Source organism: Podarcis gaigeae, assembly GCF_964106915.1.
Source record: "Podarcis gaigeae genome assembly, chromosome: 6".
Classification (NCBI taxonomy): Eukaryota; Metazoa; Chordata; class Lepidosauria; order Squamata; family Lacertidae; genus Podarcis; species Podarcis gaigeae.
The window spans coordinates 46,013,687-46,033,120 of NC_139682.1; the positions used below are offsets into that span (position 1 = coordinate 46,013,687).

At 46.7% G+C, this 19,434-nt stretch overlaps 2 protein-coding genes across 2 annotated transcripts in view; both read right to left on the minus strand.

Annotated features, from left to right (window-relative positions):
- Nucleotides 1–11,153, minus strand: part of ITPR3 (inositol 1,4,5-trisphosphate receptor type 3) — a 97,347-nt gene extending 86,194 nt beyond the window's left edge. The window contains exon 1 of the mRNA XM_083744902.1: nt 9,898–11,153. Within this exon, the coding sequence (XP_083601028.1) occupies nt 9,898–9,986 (89 nt within the window). The 5' untranslated portion in view covers nt 9,987–11,153. The remainder of the gene's footprint in view (nt 1–9,897) is intronic.
- Nucleotides 1–19,434, minus strand: part of ETV7 (ETS variant transcription factor 7) — a 741,840-nt gene that overhangs the window by 574,197 nt on the left and 148,209 nt on the right. The gene's annotated exons all lie outside the window — the stretch shown is intronic.

Below are 19,434 nucleotides of genomic sequence, written 5' to 3' on the forward strand. Positions count from 1 at the left end.
CATACCTAACTGCTGGCCATGCTGGCTGGAACTGATGGGAGTTGTAATCCAATAACGTCTAGGGGGCACCGTATTGGAGAAAGCAGGTCTAGTCCTTTGAAACTAGTGGCTCAACCAGCCAGCATTACATTCTGCAGCAGTGGATACAAAAAAAACCAGGCGCTGAGGGCAAGCACAGACTGTCATTTCTGTGCACCCTGCTTGTGAACAGCCAAAGGCACCCAACCAACCACTGCTGTCAACAGATCACTGATTGAGATCCTGAAAGGCACCTCTCATCTTGGTTGTTGGGTTTTCAATGGATAATTCAGTCTAATCCAGTCTAAGGCAAGCTGTGACACACACTTATTTTCCTTTCAATGTTGCTCCTTCCTAGCTGTTTTCATGCATTCTCTGAAGACAGGAATGGGATTGTACTTTCTGCCCCCACTTCCAACCTGTGAGTGTTCCTTGAATAGGGCCTGCAGCATCTAAACAAGCACAGGCTCTCTCCATGCAACTGTGAATTCTGCAAAAGGCAAGGTCCCTGTATACACAGCCTGTGTGTGTCTATTTGTACACGCAGATGCTCTAACCACACCTTTGACCAAGTGCACAGAGGTCTGGAGCGATGACAGCAAGCCTGATTCCATCTTCCCTTCCCATGAGTATTTGATGACGGCAGATATGGGGAGAGGGAAGGGGCCCCTGTTGAATAATTGCCTGAGGCGGTAAGAACAAATGAACCATCATCATCACTCATCAGGAGATGGCAATTTTGCACATGCAAATTAGCAAGCCATTGCCGCAATTAGGTGTGCAATTAGGTGTGCAGATTCGCTTTAAATTGCTATGAGCAATTTTCAAGGACTGTTGTGTTCCATTAAGTACACGGTGATGTTCTATGGCTTTTCTTACACTTTGACATAAGACACCATCAGAAAAATCAGACCTATGGAACTGGATCTGGCCAGTGGGCAAAGTCAGTCATTCCTCATTGCCCAGTGGGCTGACTTGGTCTGCCTGGCCACACCCCTGTCCATGTTCAAAGGGGCTAAATGTGCTGATTATTAGTTACAGTGAACCCCTTAAGTCCATATGCGAGCAAGGTTCAGATTCAAATAGACATTCTTCCTCTGCAGACAGTGTCCAAATGAACAAAGGACCCTGACCTGATTAAGTCTATTTCAATGATCTTATGAGAAGTACTGATTGCAACAAATATTGTTTTATGTCTGAAGAAGATCACATATTGGTGCCAAAAATGTGAACTTACCCAAACAATGTGTGTAGCTATTGATGCCTTCTTTAACTATCTGCATATATAAAACTTTCTTTCACAGAACACACATAGTCCAAAAAGCATTTGTGTACATGTTTAAAGCCTGGAAAGAATTTGATTAGATTCTAACACATCAGCTTGGGGTGGGTGGGTAAGGAGGAGTTAACTTTAAAATTAAATGATGTGCATAGAGGACTGGAATGAAACCTGTTTCTCCCTCTCTCATAATTTCCCATGCTCCACAGCTGTAAGGTGGTTTCCCTTGGCTCACATTGGGTATCTGCAACGAGGTGGGAGAAACCATTTTAGAGTAGGAGAGGGGTGAGAGGAAGGATGTGGGTTTTGTTTCTATAATTCATGCACTATGTTTAATGTTAGAAGCCAACCTCCAATTCCTACTTTGCAGCCAAACCAGCCAACATATGCTTAATAAACATGTGTGCCTCAAGAAGCTGGCACCAGAGAACATTGGCTATCCGCCCTGGCTGCCACCCTGACACACCCAAGCAGAGGCTCTTGCTTGTAAGTAAGAAAGAGATATTTATCCAGGCAAACAATGGTCCAGGTTCAACAGCAGGCACAAGAAACAGGAGTCATGGCTCAGGAGCTGAAGAGCAGGACAAGAAGTTCAGAACTGGATGAAAGCAATGAAGATGCCCTAACAAGTTTCCACGCCTCACCCACCAAGCTTTGAAAGACAAGGTGTGGCACTCTCCTTTGCAAAACACCTTTGCCTTGCAGGAATGTCGGACCCACCCACCTTTCGGGTGGGTGGGTCTGTTACTCCCACCTGTGAAGGTAGCACCTGATTCAAGACTGCACTCTTCGGCTCGGGTTCCTGTTCAGTTGCTGCTACCTCTGGTTCTGCCTCCCCACTTGGCTGCTCCAAGCCCTCCCCAGCATCGACTGAAACTCTCCACTCTACAGGAAAATGAGGAGAAGCTAGCATCCCTGCTCTCTCTTCCCTAAGCATCTGAAGTCAAGGTGGAAAGGGGAGATCCTACCTCCTCCAACTTGTGTTCCCACTATTCAGGGCCCCCACACACACTTTTCTTCCTCCTTTCTCTTGAGTCAGAGCAGGCATAGGCAAACTCGGCCCTCCAGATGTTTTGGGACTACAACTCCCATCATCCCTGACCACTGGTCCTGTTAGCTAGGGATGATGGGAGTTGTAGTCCCAAAACATCTGGAGGGCCAAGTTTGCCTATGCCTCTGAGTCAGAGCCTGCCAATCCAACCAAATTCTGACTGCGCACTGCAGGGCTCGTGACAATATTGACCACTCATAAGAAGGAAATATTTGCATTATAAAAGAGTCTTCTGTGCCCTCTGAGCATTTACCTCCCTACCAGCCAATTGAAATGGACCCCCTTCTTTCTTAACACTGGAATAGCATGAGATAATAACTGCCAAAGCCATGTTATTGTGCCTGTTTAATTGTTGCAGACAAAACGATATTTCACACCATGTAGACTTGCTGCTGCTGCTGCTGCTGCTTTCCTGTGTACTAAATCCTGTTCCATGGAGCCCCACCCTGCAAATCCACATGCAACCACAATAATAGTTATCTGAAGGTGTGATTGAAAACTAAATAGCAGTCACTTATACAGCCATGTTTACTCAAAGCCCTTCCTCTTCAACCAGGTCAGAGTGCAAACCCAGCACATAGTCATACTCTCTTTTCTGACATACTGTTTGCATGCTCCATTCTTCACAATAAGCAGAAGTAGTTCTACATTGATGGAATGCAAGTTTGTGGTTTGTGGTGTAAAGAATTATTAATTCAAATAATTGCATTTGTGTCTACAATATTGGCTGAAACTACGTGTGTGTTGCCCCAAACACATTTTAACAGGTGTTGGTTTACGGTAACTCCCTATGCTCTACACTGACTTTACCTTCTTTTTCTTCTTCTTCTTTACTAACATTTACGAACACTAGCTGCCTGTTCAAAGTGAGAGGAGGATAGTGAAGAATATTGTGAAATGGATGTACAAATTTACTGTTAAAGCATAAATTATTTCTTTATTTAAGTTGGAGTTCCCTCAACTTTTAAGGCATCATGTTAGAGAATTATGACTAAGAATTCTTGCTAAAAGACATAAGTAGTGTCCTGTGGAGCCATTCAAGGTTCACATAGTTCAGCACTTTTTGCAACCAGAAGGGATTTAGGAGTGCTGAATTCAGAGGTCTGGGACCCTTAGAAATCAGAACATGGACTGAGACTATGGAAGTTAAATGAATGGGTTTCTTTCTGAGTGTTTTCCTTGTTCACAGTTACATGCGGACTGGTGTTCTTCCTCCCAGAATTATCTGCAAGTCCTGGGATGGACTACCGGTAGTCTATATTCTGGAATCCTGGTCTAGATGAAGGAATAGATCCACCACAGACATTACAAAATGGTTCACCAGAAACAGGGTAATAGGTCACAATTTAGCTTCTGCCCACCCTTCTGCCATATTTATCCCTGTCAGCTTTGAGGTGTCTTGACACTGCAGGTTTAACAGTAATTTGCTTTCCCCAAGGTACTCTGGGAACTGTAACAGTAGGAAAGATCTAGCTCAGTTCCCTCACCAAATTCTCATGATTCACTGGATACCCATCCAGAGTTATAGGACTAGATCCAGCCTTGTCATATCTAGAGCAAATTTAAGTCCCATTGATTTTAATGGGTCTATGCTAAGTATGAGATCCAAGCCATGGTTGGCATCATTACAGCACTAGCAATGCATGTCAGGAAAGAAACATGCACACCACCACCAATGGTATAGATCAAGCATAGGCAAACTCAGCCCTCCAGATGTTTTGAGACTACAATTCCCATCATCCCTGACCACTGGTCCTGTTAGCTAGGGATGATGGGAGTTGTAGCCCCAAAACATCTAGAGGGCCGAGTTTGCCTATGCCTGGTATAGATCCCTTTGCCCAATTCCACACTGGAGAGCAGGGCTGCCTTTTGCTGCTGGCAGAGGATCCCCAGATTCAGTCCCTGGCATCATTAGTTAAAAAGGGCCTCAGGTAGCAAATTTGGGAAGTAAGTCATCTTGGAGAGCCACTGCCTATGGACAGCACTGGGTTTAATGGGACAGATTCAATGTAAGGTAGCTTTGTGTGTTTAGCTCAAGGCTAAGCAGCAAGGAAGGAAGCAACAATTAGGACAAAGGACTAAGAGCTGAAAGCAAATCTGTTGTCCAGTCACACTCTGAAAATAAGTCAATCTTTCCATGCCCTAGTTGACCATCTGTACAGGGCAATGATTAGAATGTGCCTTTATCTGAAAATGGCTGAAAATGATTACAATGTGCATGACTCATTGACAGAGCCCAGTCCTAGCATGCAGAACGTCTTGGGGTCCATCACCATCAGGAGGGTTCGCAAAGACCTGCATCCTAAGAGGAGTTGTCAATCAGGGCAGACAGAAGTGGACTGCACAGACCACTGTCCTAATTTAGTAAAGAGCAAACACAGAAGCAGTCCCTAGGTCCACAATCTTCCCTTCTTATAGAAAGTTAAAAGGTACAGGTATATTCACTGGGGGAGGAAGAGGAGTGCAGGGGGAGCGCCCCGCCCCCAGCAGCGCAATCCCGGTGGGGTGCCATCGCGGCTGTCCCCCTGCCCGCACTGGGCGCCCCACCCCCAGGATGTGCACCACGCCCCTACGGGCAGCGCACCACACCACCGGGACACACACCAGCCCCACTCCCACCTGCTCTTTGCCCCCCCCCCCCCCGGTGCCAGAGCATGAAGCTGGGTATATTGATCCTTGTGGATTTCATTCTCCACATCTCTCCATTAGGAGAACTATCCAGTTATTCCTTCTTTCTGCGTCATGTTTGTTAATCAGTTACTAATCAACAATATGACTTTTCTCACTCCATCACTGCTAAACATTCTTTTTTGAAGTCTAAGTACACCGTGGCAAGAGGAACCCCTCTATCAATATGCTTGTTGACACTCTCCTAGAACTTGGGAAGGCTAGTGAGACGGGCCCTACTCATGCAGAAGCCATGCTAGTTCTGCTTCAGCAAGACTTGTCCTTCTATAGGCTCAGTAATTCTGTCTTTAACAATAATTTCCATCAGTTTTTTCTGGAACAGACATTAAGCTATTCAGCCTGTATTTCCAGGCTCTAGCCCCCCAACCCCTTACTATTGTTGGTATAATTATTATGCCAATATGGATGTATGGAGTTTGAACTGAACATAGAAAAAAAATATCAGGAACATTTCCTAAATAAAGATTCTGTTAGATAAGCAAATTAAAAGCGACGTTATTGCAAGACCTTTCATGGCAAGGCACATGTGATGTAGAACTGTGACCTCCGTGGCAACTGAGTGTCATTTCCTTAGCCATGGCAACAGCCAAGCTACTGTCACTGTAATTATACAATAATGGTTCGCTATCTGGGCAGACATACCAGTAACTCCTCAGTGAGACACAGGAATGAGCAAAATAAGGGCTTGCATCTGCTAATAGAAATAAGCCCCCCTTTAATAACTGTCCTTGTGATCACAGTTGTGCTCATGTTTGCTGCTTTAATCCCGCATCATTGGTAGATTCCCCACCCCCCTCCACCTTTGATGAGATTAAGGCAAAGCCTTCAGAACTAAGTACGCATTGGGAAGGGTGTAACTGGCAGCTTTATTTAGCCTTAGGGTAATTTGACATGTTTGGTCACCAACGGGTTCTTCTGTTACAGGCAGGAGAGCAAGCCTTTCATTTCTGCAAGAAGTCTTTAATTGTCTCCTGCATTCATTCCAACCTTGTCATTTCATGCAATTTTAGTGTTTTGGCAGGCTTTCAATACCAACCTTAGCAAAAAGCTTGAGCTGCGATTGAAATTTCTGCACAAAGAGCACACACACAGTCCAACTACACTTAAACAATGAGTTCAATGAGAGAAAGTAACTACAGTATTTCAAAAAATGAGCAACTGAAAGTTCATTCCATTTCTCACTGATCTGCATTACTGCAATGGCAAAGGCAGTGAACCACTCCTTTCCAATAGGGCAGGGGTCAGCAAACTGTTTCAGCAGGGGGCCGGTCCACTGTCCCTCAGACCTTGTGGGGGGCTGGACTATATTTGGGGGGGGGAATATGAACAAATTCTTATGCCCCACAAATAACCCAGAGATACATTTTAAATAAAAGGACACATTCTATTCATGTAAAAACACGCTGATTACCGGACCGTCCGCAGGCCGGATTTAGAAGGTGATTGGGCCGGATCCGGCCCCGGGCCTTAGTTTGCCTACCCATGCAATAGGGCTAGGGTGGTCATGTGTCCTATTTTAAAGAGAACAGTCCTCTATTTGAAGGGTTGTCTGATTTAAAGCCTAAGAACCTTTAGAAGGGAAAGCAGGAAGGGCCCTGAAGATGCCTATCAGTTAGCGCCTAGATACCATACTTGCAGGCACACAAGTTACCTAACCACGACAGTCTGGGGAACTGTATTAATGCATCAATAAAAGCAAGCATTTCTAAATCTCCATGCATGTTTTGTGCAAATATGTGTCCTGATTGGTTTTCTTGGGGGTGAGTACGTTGCCACCCTACCTGGGACCATCAAAGCAATTCACATTTGCAAATCCTATTTTTTTCATTTTAATAATTTGTATGCTGCTTAATATTGCAGTGTCTAAGTGGTAACTCTGTACTTCAAATGACAATAGATATATAAGAGCAACCACCACATTTCCTGGTGAGGTATGGGCTGAATGCCTTTATTTGACACTGCTGGGATGGGGGACCAATTGAGACGGATCTCTGGAATCTGATGAATTCCTGAATGATCTGGGAGCGGTCATAATGAGTTGCTGAGTGAAATGAAACCAATAAGCAGGTGACACCTCGCTCTATCTCTCTGTTTCATCTGAATTGGGAGAGGCAGTTGAGGTGCCAGAAAAGGTGCTTGGAGTAGGGTTGCCATATTTTGAAAAAGAAAAAACACTGTGACAGCCATTCAAAGCAAATAAATGCCATTTGTCTCAAATTTTACCCCTGAAAAAGAGGACGTGTCCTGGAAAAAGAGACACATGACAACCCAAGTTTGGAGGCAGAGACAAGGTGGGTGTGGACAAATAAATTAAGTTGAATCTTGAAAAGACAAAGGTATCAGCTGATTTCATCCTGTGGTGTCCCACAAAGACCACAATGGCTGTTGTATAGGTAACGTAATGCTCAGCTATACAGGACCCAAGCAGTTGCTTCCTAAAAGTTGGTCCTAACTTCCTGGGTTACAGTGCTGCAGGCCCTTAAAGGAATTCTATAGTCCGTTCTTCAAACCAAGTGAAGAGCAATAACAGAACCCCCCTGCCTGTTTCCAGAGGAGGATAAAGTGACTTTTGTCATTCACCTTCTGTTTGCACCAGTCCAAATGCATCTAATGGGCATTTTCTCTGAAGTGTATCCAACTTGCATAGTCTTCGTTGGGCCTTGTGCCACACCTCCTCCCAACTACAGAAGATTGCAAGAAGCACAACGCAGTTTACAGCCTGCATGGCAGCTGCTGGAATGTTAACACAGTGCTCCCCCTTCAACACTTCCATTTCAGACAGGAAGGGAATTCTTCTTGTCCTCAGCCACTGACTACATAGCACCCATGTATAAATCCCCACACAGAGCAATCAACATAGGAGTCTGCCATCTAGGCACAATCAGACTGCTAGGCCCATTAAAAAAGTGCCTGGGTCTGGCAGTTGTGGGGGCAGCGCCATCGCTGTTGACTCCTACTCTGGATTTGCAGGCATCCTGCATGGTTTTTACAAACAGCACAACTCTAAGCAAGATCCTTGGCTGGCAGACAGCAAGCAAGAATCTACCCACATCCAGCCACTAACATTACTTTGTTCCCTTTCTTCTCCCGGGGAACGCTTACAGGGTCTGCTGAGGATACAAACGACCCACCAGAGCAAAGAATAAATTAGCACAGCTGGACGGCACAGTCTTAGCAGCTACTGAGTACTGTGCACTGACAAGCTACTTGGCAGGTTATGTCACAGTTTACAGGCACTGATTCATGGCTGTTAATTAGCGGCTATGGAGCGCCAGCCCTGCACTAGGTGCTGCACACAAGGCAGAAGTGACAAAGTCCCTGCCCAGCAGGCTCACAATATTAAGCAGAAGACAGGACAAAAGTGAAGGGAGAGATTTGGAGAGAGGAGGAACAAGGGTGGGAGGGTGAGCTGGGAGCAGAGAGCACTAGCAAGGAAAGGCCAGGGTGATTCAGGAAAAGGCGTCTACAGTTCGTGATACAGTTTGTTTTTCTAAAATAAAGGCAAAAGCAGGAATTCTGTTTGCTGCAGATTAGCATTCATCTGTACAACACTGACAGTATTAATTGCATTAATGGCATTGGGTCACACTTTTTTTTTTGGAGCGGGTGTTGTTGTTCACAAGTGAGAACCAAAGTAACAGGATCTGTCAACATCACTGTTGAAAACTTTAGGAGGGGCAGGGATGAGCAGGAGAAAAGTAAATCCCTGCCACTTCGTGGATCAAAATGCCACTTAGGGCTAGCTCTTCAGTACATCTTATGTCCTAGCAAATAGTTCTGGATAAACGGGGCTCTCAAGGACAAGCATAGCCAGGATTTTTCTTAGGGGAGGCAGGTTTTTGTTAGTGGGGGCAGAACCTCCGATTTGTATTGATTTGGGGGGGCTGCTGCCTCCCTGCCTCCTCCTTGGCTATGCCCACAGTTTCAAGCATACACTTGATGTGTTGATCAGGCAATCACATATATGGGGGCGGCAACAATCCCCAGGATTGTTCAGATACTCCCCCCACCCCATTGCCACAGTCATGGTGCTCTCTAGAGACAATGTGCATGATAACTTATTACCAGTTACATCCGCCCAGGCAAGTGCAAACCCAAAAAGAACTGGGTGGCTTAAAAATATATTGTGTAAATTGGCCCAGAGGCCAGAGCAATTTTATTCCTGGTGTTCTCATTGACGGAGAAGGCACTGACTTTTATGCCCAAAGCAACTGTATTTCCCAAAAACTCAAGAGGCTCAAGGAAGCCCACTGTCGGCTCAGTCCGTAGAGACTCAGGTTTCGAGCCCTACTTTGGGTAAAAGATTCCTGTAATATGGGGGGGGGGGTGAACTGGAGGATGACTTTCGTGGTACCTTCCCACTCTGCGATTCTGAGGCTGAGTTGCCCTTGTCATCGAGCCCGGACCCCTGCTGGCTAGGGACTAAATTACAGCCCAAACCAGGAAGACATCTCGAGCTCCACACCAGCCGAGCTTTTGACCACGCTCGGCAAGCAGATCCTTGCAGGACAAAACAAGCGAACGACAAACCACTTCACCCTAGATCCAGGCCCTACAGAAAAAGATCCCCGCTGCCACTCAGCAGTGCTTGCATGCCCGCGTCTGTGCTCCAAACACTCTCAAAAAAAAACCACGGGCCGTGGGGTGTGTGCGACTCAGGCGCTCTCCGGAACTTCAGTTCAACTTCAGGCTAACGAAAGACTCGCGCATCGCCCTCGATGAGACCCGTGAAGCCATCGCAGCCTTTAGAAACAGCTTCGCTTCCTTCTCAGCGCCGCCGCCGAGCTCCTTTCCCCGCAGGGACTGGCTCTCTTTCTTCCCACCCTCCTCAACCCCGCAGGAAAGGGCGCTGCAAACTCACCCCAAAGTGCTGATGAAGCCATTGACCGACCCTTCGGCGTACAAGGAGACGATGTCCCCAATGTGCAGGAAGCTGGACATCTCATTCATGATTCCAACTCGGCTGGTGTCCCGCCGCCTTTCCCGCCGCCCCCCTTCTCCTCTCTCGAGCTGTTCACCTCCCACCCAGGCAATCCACCATGTGGCCGGCGGGGCAACAGGATGCAATGGTCCAAAGGCTCCTCCGCCCAAGAGGGGCGTCCGGGCAAGGGATCGCCCTCCGTTCACACGTGCTTGTGCTTATCCGCCGGGACGCGGCGCGGCTGGGCTCGGCAGCAAACGAGCAGGGAAAGAAGCGCGGCTGTGTAGTTGGGGCTGGCGCGCGGTGGAGGGGGGGGGCGGCGGAGATCGGCCAGAGATTTGCATGAGTTCCCAGCGAGACACTCTCTCTTTTTCGTCCAGCTCTCTACCTGCAGCCAATAGAAAGCGATCAGGAAGTCCTGATGAAACATTCGATGCAAATTGGGACTGCGAGCTGGGGGGGGGGGTGGCGGCGGAAAAGCCACACCCCTGATGGCCACGCCCCCTCCCACCCACGGAAGAAACTTTTCCAGCATTGAGAAAGCAAGAAAAAAAAAGTCTTTTGCTTCTGAAGAAGCGTCTCTCTTGCATGTGGAGGGAACAAGAAACTTAAGGAGGTGGGTGGGGAGGGAAATGAATTGTTTCCTGCGCTCCACCTCCCCGCCCTCGCCCGAAGTATGTGTGCGTTTGGTGAGCTTCAAAAAGGAACATTATCTGATTGTTCTTGCCGGAACTGCCCACGATTACGGCGCGAGGCTCCTGCCAAAGACAAAGAAGAATGAAAACAAACAGACACACACACACCCCTCTTTTTTTCCTCCTTACACCAATCTTCTCCATTCACAGTCCTACCACGCGCTCTCTTGGGCTTTTGAATCCGATCCGAGGAGAAATGCTCTTAATTCGCGCATCAATGAGCGCACGTGTGCATATGCGCACACGTGTATAGACGCACAAGCCCACTCCACACCCGTGCTTCGTAGGCTTTCGTCGCCGCCGATTCACGTGGGGACAAAGTTGGTGGCGGTGAAGCCGGGAGTTGCGCTCGACAGTGCTCTCGCCGCGGTCCGGACAAGCGGCCGCGCGGGCTTCCTGTCGAGGTAGGCGCTGCAGCTCAGCCTCCGGCGACACGCTGAAAGCGAGAGAGAGAAAGAGCAGAAAGCCAAGACTCGCTCGGGCTAACTCTCCCTTTTGTTTCGCTTGGCTGTAGAGTAGCTACGGTAGTTGTTTTTAAAGCGGCCGCGGCCCTTTATTCTCAGAATCTGCTCGACCCAGGGAAAGAAGGAAGGGCGGAGATAAAAGGGGAACCTGACATCAGTTTAACCCTGTAAAAAAAACAAAAACCTAACAGATCCCCGTATCTGACACACGCAAAAGAACTTCTTTGAAACAACAGTATTTACCACTTTCAGAAAGAGAGGGAGTTGTACCAAAACATCTAGGTAGTGCCAGGAGTTCTGGCTTCCTTTCAAAGTTTATTTATTACATTTATATCCCGTCTTTCCTCCAGGGAGCTCAAAGTAGCTTACAGGCTTCTCCTCCTCTCCATTTTATCCTCACAGCAACCCTGTGAGGTAGGTTAGGCTGAGAGTGTGTGACCACCAGTCCAAGGTCACCCAGTGAGCTTCATGGCTGAGTCGGGATTTGAACCCTGCTCTCCCAGGTCCTAGTCAGGCACTCTAATCAATATACCACACTGATGCTCATGTTGCTTGCTAGATGCTGTTGCACACCACAACAATCATCACAAGTGGTGTGAGATTCCAGGTGTTTCAGGTGCACCTGCCAGAGTCTGTGATCCCTTTTGGGACAACGAGGCACAACAGAGACTGTAGTGTCCTTATGATACAGTCGTTGGTTTTCAAACACTTTGGGAGTAAAAGGATTTGGCTCCCAAACAATCGAAAACCGGGAGTGATTGTTCCAGTTATCAAACGTTCTTTGGAACCCAAACGTCCAACACAACTTCCACGGCTTCTGATTGGCTGCAGGAACTTCCTACAGCCAATCGGAAGCCGCACGTCGGTTTCCGAATGTCTTGGAAGTCAAACGGACTTCCGGAAAGGATTCCGTTCGGCTTCCAAAGTACCACTGTATATGGTTTATTTACACACATATATACAAACCTGAACTTAGATGAAAGGTTTGCAGATCATTCACTTCCCAAGCAGGCCTGGCTTCCTCCATAAACACAGCTTTGGATTTAAAGAACAGCAAAAGGCCACCCTCCGTGTCTCTTTGTTACAGCTTCTCCCAGACAGCCCACATCAAGTTGCCCCCCACCACTAACCCACCCACCCGCTTGCCAAGCCATTTGCAAAAACTGACACCTTTTCCCTGTTCACTTACATCATCCCCCCTGAAATCCTACACCCCTTTGGTCTCTGCCCACCAACACACAGCTTGTCTGGCAGTGTTTGCTTGATGGTTTCCTTGATGAGCTGCCACTAGTCTTTGTGTCTTAATGGCTTACACCATCGGTTCTGAAAGGGTGTGGCAGGAGAGAGAGCAAGTGTGGTGGGAAAACTCAAGGACAATCAAAGAAACATAAACATTTCAGCCTGGTGTAGTGTAGTATCAAAATTATATATTTATATATAGGCACACAGACACAACCAGAAACAGTATAATTCATGCTCTTCTGTAGCTACATTGTTTTTATACTTTCTGGATGTCCCATAATCATATTATAAAGTAGTTGTGTTCTATGTTATGCATCAAACATTGCTAGAAGTTGTTTCTTTTTGTTTTGCGATTTATTTCCTACCAATAAAAAAAACTGGTGTGACATGAGCAAATTTTTATTCTGAAAGTGTGGCCCAAAGAAAAAAGTTTGAGAACCACTTAGCAAGACCTGTCAAGCTAGCCTGGCTTGTTAAAACGAACTAAACCCAGGAAAGTCCATGTTTGGCAGTTTAATCACACCTTGATTAATTCTAACTTTTGCCTAAGAATTATGGGTGACCTGCACCCACAAACCCCAGCATATAAAAATATGTTTTGGCTCCTGTGTCTTTAACAGCTAGAAACTCCACCTGCGCAGCTTTACCAAGTGTGGAGATACAATGATGAAGAAAGTTTCACCATCAAAATTTTTGCCTGCCTTGCAACCCCTAAAGGCACCTGAACCCCACCAGGCAAAATACAGCACACCTCACTTGCATAGAAGCCAGTTCCTAAGGGCCAAGAGGTCTTTGGCCCTGCCCCAATAAAGTATTTTAGAGGGCTGCCCCACCCCTCAAAAAAAGTTGATGGTCATTGCCATTCAATGTAGGGGTTGTAGAAAAAATAAAACAAGTTTTGCAGAAGGGTAGGGGCTTTACAAAAATCCCAAGTGGCAACAAAACTTAAAACAGCCCAATGAGGACTGAATACGCTCAGTAAGACATGGTATTTAGAGTGATCTAGAAAAAGAAAAGGGGAAAGTGGGGTGGGGTGGGGTGGGGTAGGGAGGGGAGGGGAGGGAATGGCTGGCTGGCTTCCTTCCTGCCTGAAAAGGATTACTCATTTTAGGAGGGAGGAGGCACTGCAACATTTTGTTGCAAGTCCTCTTGTTATAGCCGATTAGAAAACTGTTGCCTATGGTTATTGCCGTGTCTGGAATTTTGGAGGTATAAGGATGCCCTGAGCATAACATTGAACCTATCTAAAAATCCCTACATAGGAAGCTTATAAAAAATAGGAATTACCTCTTGGCAGTACACAGGGGCAGAAATTGCCAGATTGGCTCAGCCCTGTGAATTGCTGATTTGTATAGTCCACAGTGTTGATTAACAGTGGATCTTTCGAAGGAGACTGCACACACCATAAAATTATTGAGTTGGTGTGTTGGAAAGTATCTCCAGAGTCATCTAGTTCAACCCCCTACCATGCAGGAATCAGAGCTAAAGAGTCCTTGACAGATGGTCATCCAGCCTCTGTCATTGAACCTCTGAGCAGATTCCAGGCCTTAAAATGAGTGGTTCCAGGCATTAAAATCAGCACCAGGTGGATGTGGAAGGCACAATATCTTCAGCAGATGGCTCTGCATTTCCATGTGCTGCCTTTTAAATTTACCTATTGCCTTTGTTGTAATAACAAATACGTTTAAAAATAGAAATCTATTTCCTTCTGTTCTCTTCCAGAATGCAAACAATTTTTAGTTTTTGATATAATTCAGGGATCTATTACACACCAACACATATGGCAGAGCTAGGAGACCATGTAATGCTGATTTTGCAGGGGTACTACAAATTCAGGTCTGTCAGGAAATGCTGCATTTTTAGAGCAGGGCAAATTTAGAAACTTTTATCCCAGATGGAGAATAATCAGTCAGAAATTAACTCACTGCTTTTTTAGCTGCCACACTGCTCTTGAAACTAGGTCTCGCTTTTAAGAGCTGCACTGAACACTCTCTTCTCCCCAGCTATCACATTTATCTCCTAGCCTTTTGACAAGGACTTCACGGCCTTTGCCCCTTATCCCCTTTTTTATTCTACTTTTTAAAATGTTGCTTACATGGTGGCTTTCCTCCTAAAGTCACCCTAAATTTGCATGTGGGTTTTTATGCAAATTCGTGGTCCAGGCCTGAAGATTTTTAAGGATCTGGGGGGGGGCCCTGATGGAGTGAGTAGACATGTTTCCATTTTGTACACCACAACCAACTCCGACATTTTATCTCACAAGCTGTGCATGCAGAAGGCAGAGCCATGGGGGCTCTGCTCTGCTTCCACAACTGAAGGCAGTCATGCTTCCGAATACCAGTTGCTGGAAACCTACCCACCTGGTAGGAAAAGTTGAACCGCCCTGTTCTAGATAGTGTGCCAAGAGGGGTTGTGCCTCTTGCACAAAGACAGATATTACATCAGTTGCTATGCCCGCTTTTCCCCTTTTGCATGTGGCCCTTGAAAGCTTGTCCAAAATAAAAGATGGCCCTTGGTCTGAAAAACATTGCTCTCTCCTGAATTAGCACTTCAACGCTAGGAATACAGTGTTGTTACCAACTACCACTGCATTGATTGTCACTGTGCTTAGCTTGTGCATATTTGAGTTTTGCTTAGACATGAGACAGATTTCTTGCATTTTGTGTTTTTTGCTGCCAATATTTTCTCCCTCCCTACCATCGTGTGTGTGTCTTCCAACAGAATAACGCTTCATCCGTCTGCCAACATGGCATCTAGTCCACAAAAGGTGACAACACAATCAGCCTGTAAGCATTGAAGGTGCCACAAGACTTTCTGCTATGTCTGCTGCTGCAGCAGATTATCCCCTCTGGAATTTGATACCACATCTTGCTTCAGAAATCATTGATTCAGGTTTCTTATGCTGAATTAGCAACTCTCATTAACATGGACAAGAAATCCCACGATATTTCAACCATGAATCACTGCTCTTTGCCTTTGGTCATTTGCACGATGCCTGCACTGAAGTTTTAAATCCATGCCCCTTGGAATGTATAACATAATGGCCATTTACAAATAGACCTTTGAGGACACAGTTATGAATTTGTGGAGGGAATTCTAATACTGAGGAGCTACTCATTAACCAGTACCACTTTCCTTGCCATTTAATCCACATCACCTCCGGTTAGCCCATTGAATCTTGGAAGTTTACCAGCCAGAAATTAAAGAGACTAAGAGCTATAGCTTCAGGATAACTTAAACTGGTGGGCTAATTTGTTTTAAAAGACCTGTTTTGGGTTATAAAACCCAATAATAATAATAATAATAATAAGACCTGTTTTGGGGTGGGGGGAGACCTTAGTGAATCCTCAAGTCAAGGGTTAATTAATTAAGTCAAGTCAATTAATGAGAGTACAGTATATGGAGATTACAGAAGAACCAATGTCAGAGGAAGGAGAAGCCATAGCATGACATGCCTTCTTGGTGTCTTGAAAACAACACGCACCACAGTTGCAGAAAGGCTTGGTGACCCAAAGAGAACTTGGGGGAGGGGGAGGCTGAGATATCATCTCCAAAAAGTGGTGCGTGGAAGGGCGTTGCTGTGAGGTGATTCCTCAAGTTAGTCATCATTATGCTGCCTTTCTGCTCCCATCCGTCTTCTCTTTTCCCCATGCATTCTGCTATCTCTACCTCCAGTCCCACCATTCAAGGAAAAAGGATCTAACTATAAATGTGCATCCTTTCTCAGTGTATATTAACCAGGGGATCCAGGAAAACTTTGAAAAGGAAGTGATTGCAAGAGGCTTCTGGGTGTGACTCAGTGTGGTTAAGGCAGCAGAGTCATCTGTCTCCATGGCACAGTCTCTCTTCTTGGCCAGCTTGCCTTCTTTTTCCATGCTGCAGTTCATCAACGGGAAGCTTTTCAAGCTGCGGATTCCCCATCCCAGCACATTGGAGTTTCCTCTGGCACCAGAGCCTCTCCACCCACTCCTCTTGCGCGCACACCCTTCCTTGGATCAGTTTAGGTTTCGGCATGTTTTTCACACCGTTGCATTTAAACAGATGTCCTCCCTCAGCTTCACAGACCACCAATATGCTCAGGCACAGATACCCTCCCTCTGGCAGGATGATGTCACATAGGAAGGAATGATGCCCACCATGGCTGTCATGCAGGACCACATCAAAGCAAGGCTCCTTTCACAGCCGCTGGAAACTGGGTTAGACTCCAAATAACAACTAGGGTAGAAGTGTGGGCGGATGTCAACAGAGGCAGTGACAAAAGAGAGCAGTTTCTTGGGGGTGGAACAAATGACAGGTGGAAAAGAAAATGGGGTGCAAATTGTTCTAACCATGTGAGTGGAACAGACCTACCCTGGATTTCTCTTGAACGAGCATCAACATTGCAAAACATGCTTGAGAAAGGCATAGCAGAGGTCAAACAAACACCCCAGAGAGGCACTACATTCTTGGAAGGTGGGTCCTAGAAATACAAGATGGGCTTTTTGAAGGCCATAATATCAGCACCTGCATGTGGGGGTGCTGTCTTGTACTGAATTATACCTTTAATCCATCTAGCTGAGCTCAGCATTGTCTATTCTAACTGGCAGCAGTTCTCCCCCTTTTCAGAAAGAAGTCTTTCTTCCCAGTTCATGCTGGTGATTTGATTTCTCCTCCTGTCTCCCTGCCCCCCCCCCAGCTACTCTGTGTCCCTCCCCTGCTTCCCATTCTCTCAGATCATTTCTCTTTCCCTCCTATCCCCAGTTGCTCTGCTTTCCTGATCAGCTGCTGATGCGAGCCTTGTAAAAGCTCATGGAATTGGAAGTTCTTCCAATTGACAAACTTTTCAAGTGGGGGAAATGGAACCAGCCTTGCCACCTCCTAAGGAAAGGGTGCAGTGAGTGGAGGGTTGGTGGCAGTCAGAGACTTCATGGGCACCAGGGAAGTTGTAGAGGATGCAGCTGCACCCATGGGTGCCACAACTGCAACCACACAGCCTAGCCAGTCATGTGAGGAGAGTGAGTGTGTGCAGCCAAGTATTTCTGCACTGCAATGTTATCTGGCCATCAGTAAGCCAGCCACTGCCCAGCAAGCATTTGAGGAAGAAGTAGCTGGCAATGTGAAAGTGAAAATGACTCTAACTGCCTTTGTGTTAGAAGGAGCAGAAGAGACACTGGACGCTTTGTTTTCACAGCCAAGTCAGGGAGAGAAGGAATTCTCCAGGGAGAGAAAATATAAAAGGAGGAATTCTTGGCCTGTGAGACAAATCTTCTCCCACCCCAATGCCCTCAGCTGTTAACCCAGAAGTACAATGCAGTCTCAGAAGGATGAGTTCTCCGTAGCATCTCTCATGCCATACACACCCTCCCCCTAGAAGTCGTACAGCGTGATAATCTATCATCCGACAAAAAAAGAGAGAGAAGGGAAATGGCCACCAGATGAGATCCGCACTTTGTGACATTTGTAGTTCCCAAATAAAGTTTGGAATGGCAATAAAAAAAGTGCAGGTAACAGGGGATATTGTGCTGCATAGGAGGAGATGCAAAGGAGAAGGTTCTCATGCAGGGATGAAGGCAGTCAATCGGAGAGGGAGGGGTGCAGCAAGTCCTTGAAAGCAGAGAGAAAGGACTACCTGCCCAATGGATTTTGCCACCAATTTGACACGTATTACAGAATTCCTTGTAAGGTCAGCAGAGATTATGAGGCTTCACTCTCAGGCACTCATAGCTGCGGTGAAAGCTGTTCCATTAAGACAAATGGGGCGCTGCCCCACCAATCTTAGTTTGTCCTCAGCCAACCCCCAGTGACCTGCCTCCTTTCTTTCTTTCTTTCTTTCTTTCTTTCTTTCTTTCTTACAGCCAGTCCGTGGGGTGTCATATAACATCAATCTTGGTGCTGTCCTTGTAAAACATGGGACAAAACTCTAATTGAGTTGCCCTGCCTGCCATTGGTTGGGGTGCCACCTGATGTCAGTGGCGGACCTACATTTCAGGGGCCCTGAAGTTTGAACTGTCATGGGGGCCCCTTTGCTAATAAATCCCCTGCATAAGGGGCATTGGGGTTGGCCTGCGGTGTTACTACCCTCTTCAGCACTCAGGGGTTCTGTGACAGAGAAGTCAATGTGCCAAGCATTCCATGGAACTAGGTGGTTTTTAAATCACCGGCCTAAGGGAGAGGTGCCTGTAGACCAGTGGCATAGCGAGGGTTGACAGCACCCGGGGCAAGGCTAGTAATTTGCGCCCCCTAACCCATGGATTTGCGCCCCCTAACCCTAACCTCCAGATGTTGCGCCCGGTGCGGCTGGCCCCCCCTGCACCCCCCACGCTACGCCACTGCTGTAGACATTTCACCTGCATGTTGATAAGCAGGTAGCAGAACTGGCCTGCCCATTATGTCTGGTTAAGTGAATGCCTCAGGCAGTGGAAGTGCAAGCAGAGGCACTTCGCCCACCTGCCCCACTGCTTCCACCACTGACAGAGAGGGGTTCTGGTACGCGACATTGCCGCTTGTCTTCTCTGCCTCCAGGAACAGAAGCCAAGCAAGTAGCAACAATTTGTGGGGCACCCCAGCTCCCCTGAGTTCAGTGAAACCTGGAGCATTCCTGCCTGCCACATTGCTGGTCAGCCCCCTATCCGAGGTAAGCCAATTGGCAACACTTGGAGGAGTGCCCTGGCTGCCGCTGAGTTTGGTGAGAGATGGAGCCCTGCCATGGCGGAAGTGGAATGTGGGGCAAGGAGGCAGGTGTGGGGCAAGGAGGCAGGAGGTTTCGGCTCAGGTGGTAAAACAGGACAGGCCATTCCTGTCAGGTAGTGAGAGAATCAGGCACAAAGCACACAGAGATACAGAGGGACAGCCTTGTGTGTTATCAAGGCCCGGTGGTGTACGAAGGGGTGTGTGGTGGGTGTGGGTTGCCCCAGGTGTCATCTCTTAGGGGGGTGACAAAATAGCAAAAATATGTGTTTTTAAAATAAAAAAAATTGGGTGGGGCTCATGACACTTTTTAATTTTTTTATTAAAAACGAGTTTAATAATATCGTCTGACAATTAATTAACCTCAACAAGTCAACATAATATGGCTGAACTCAATGCTGTGTAGTGGA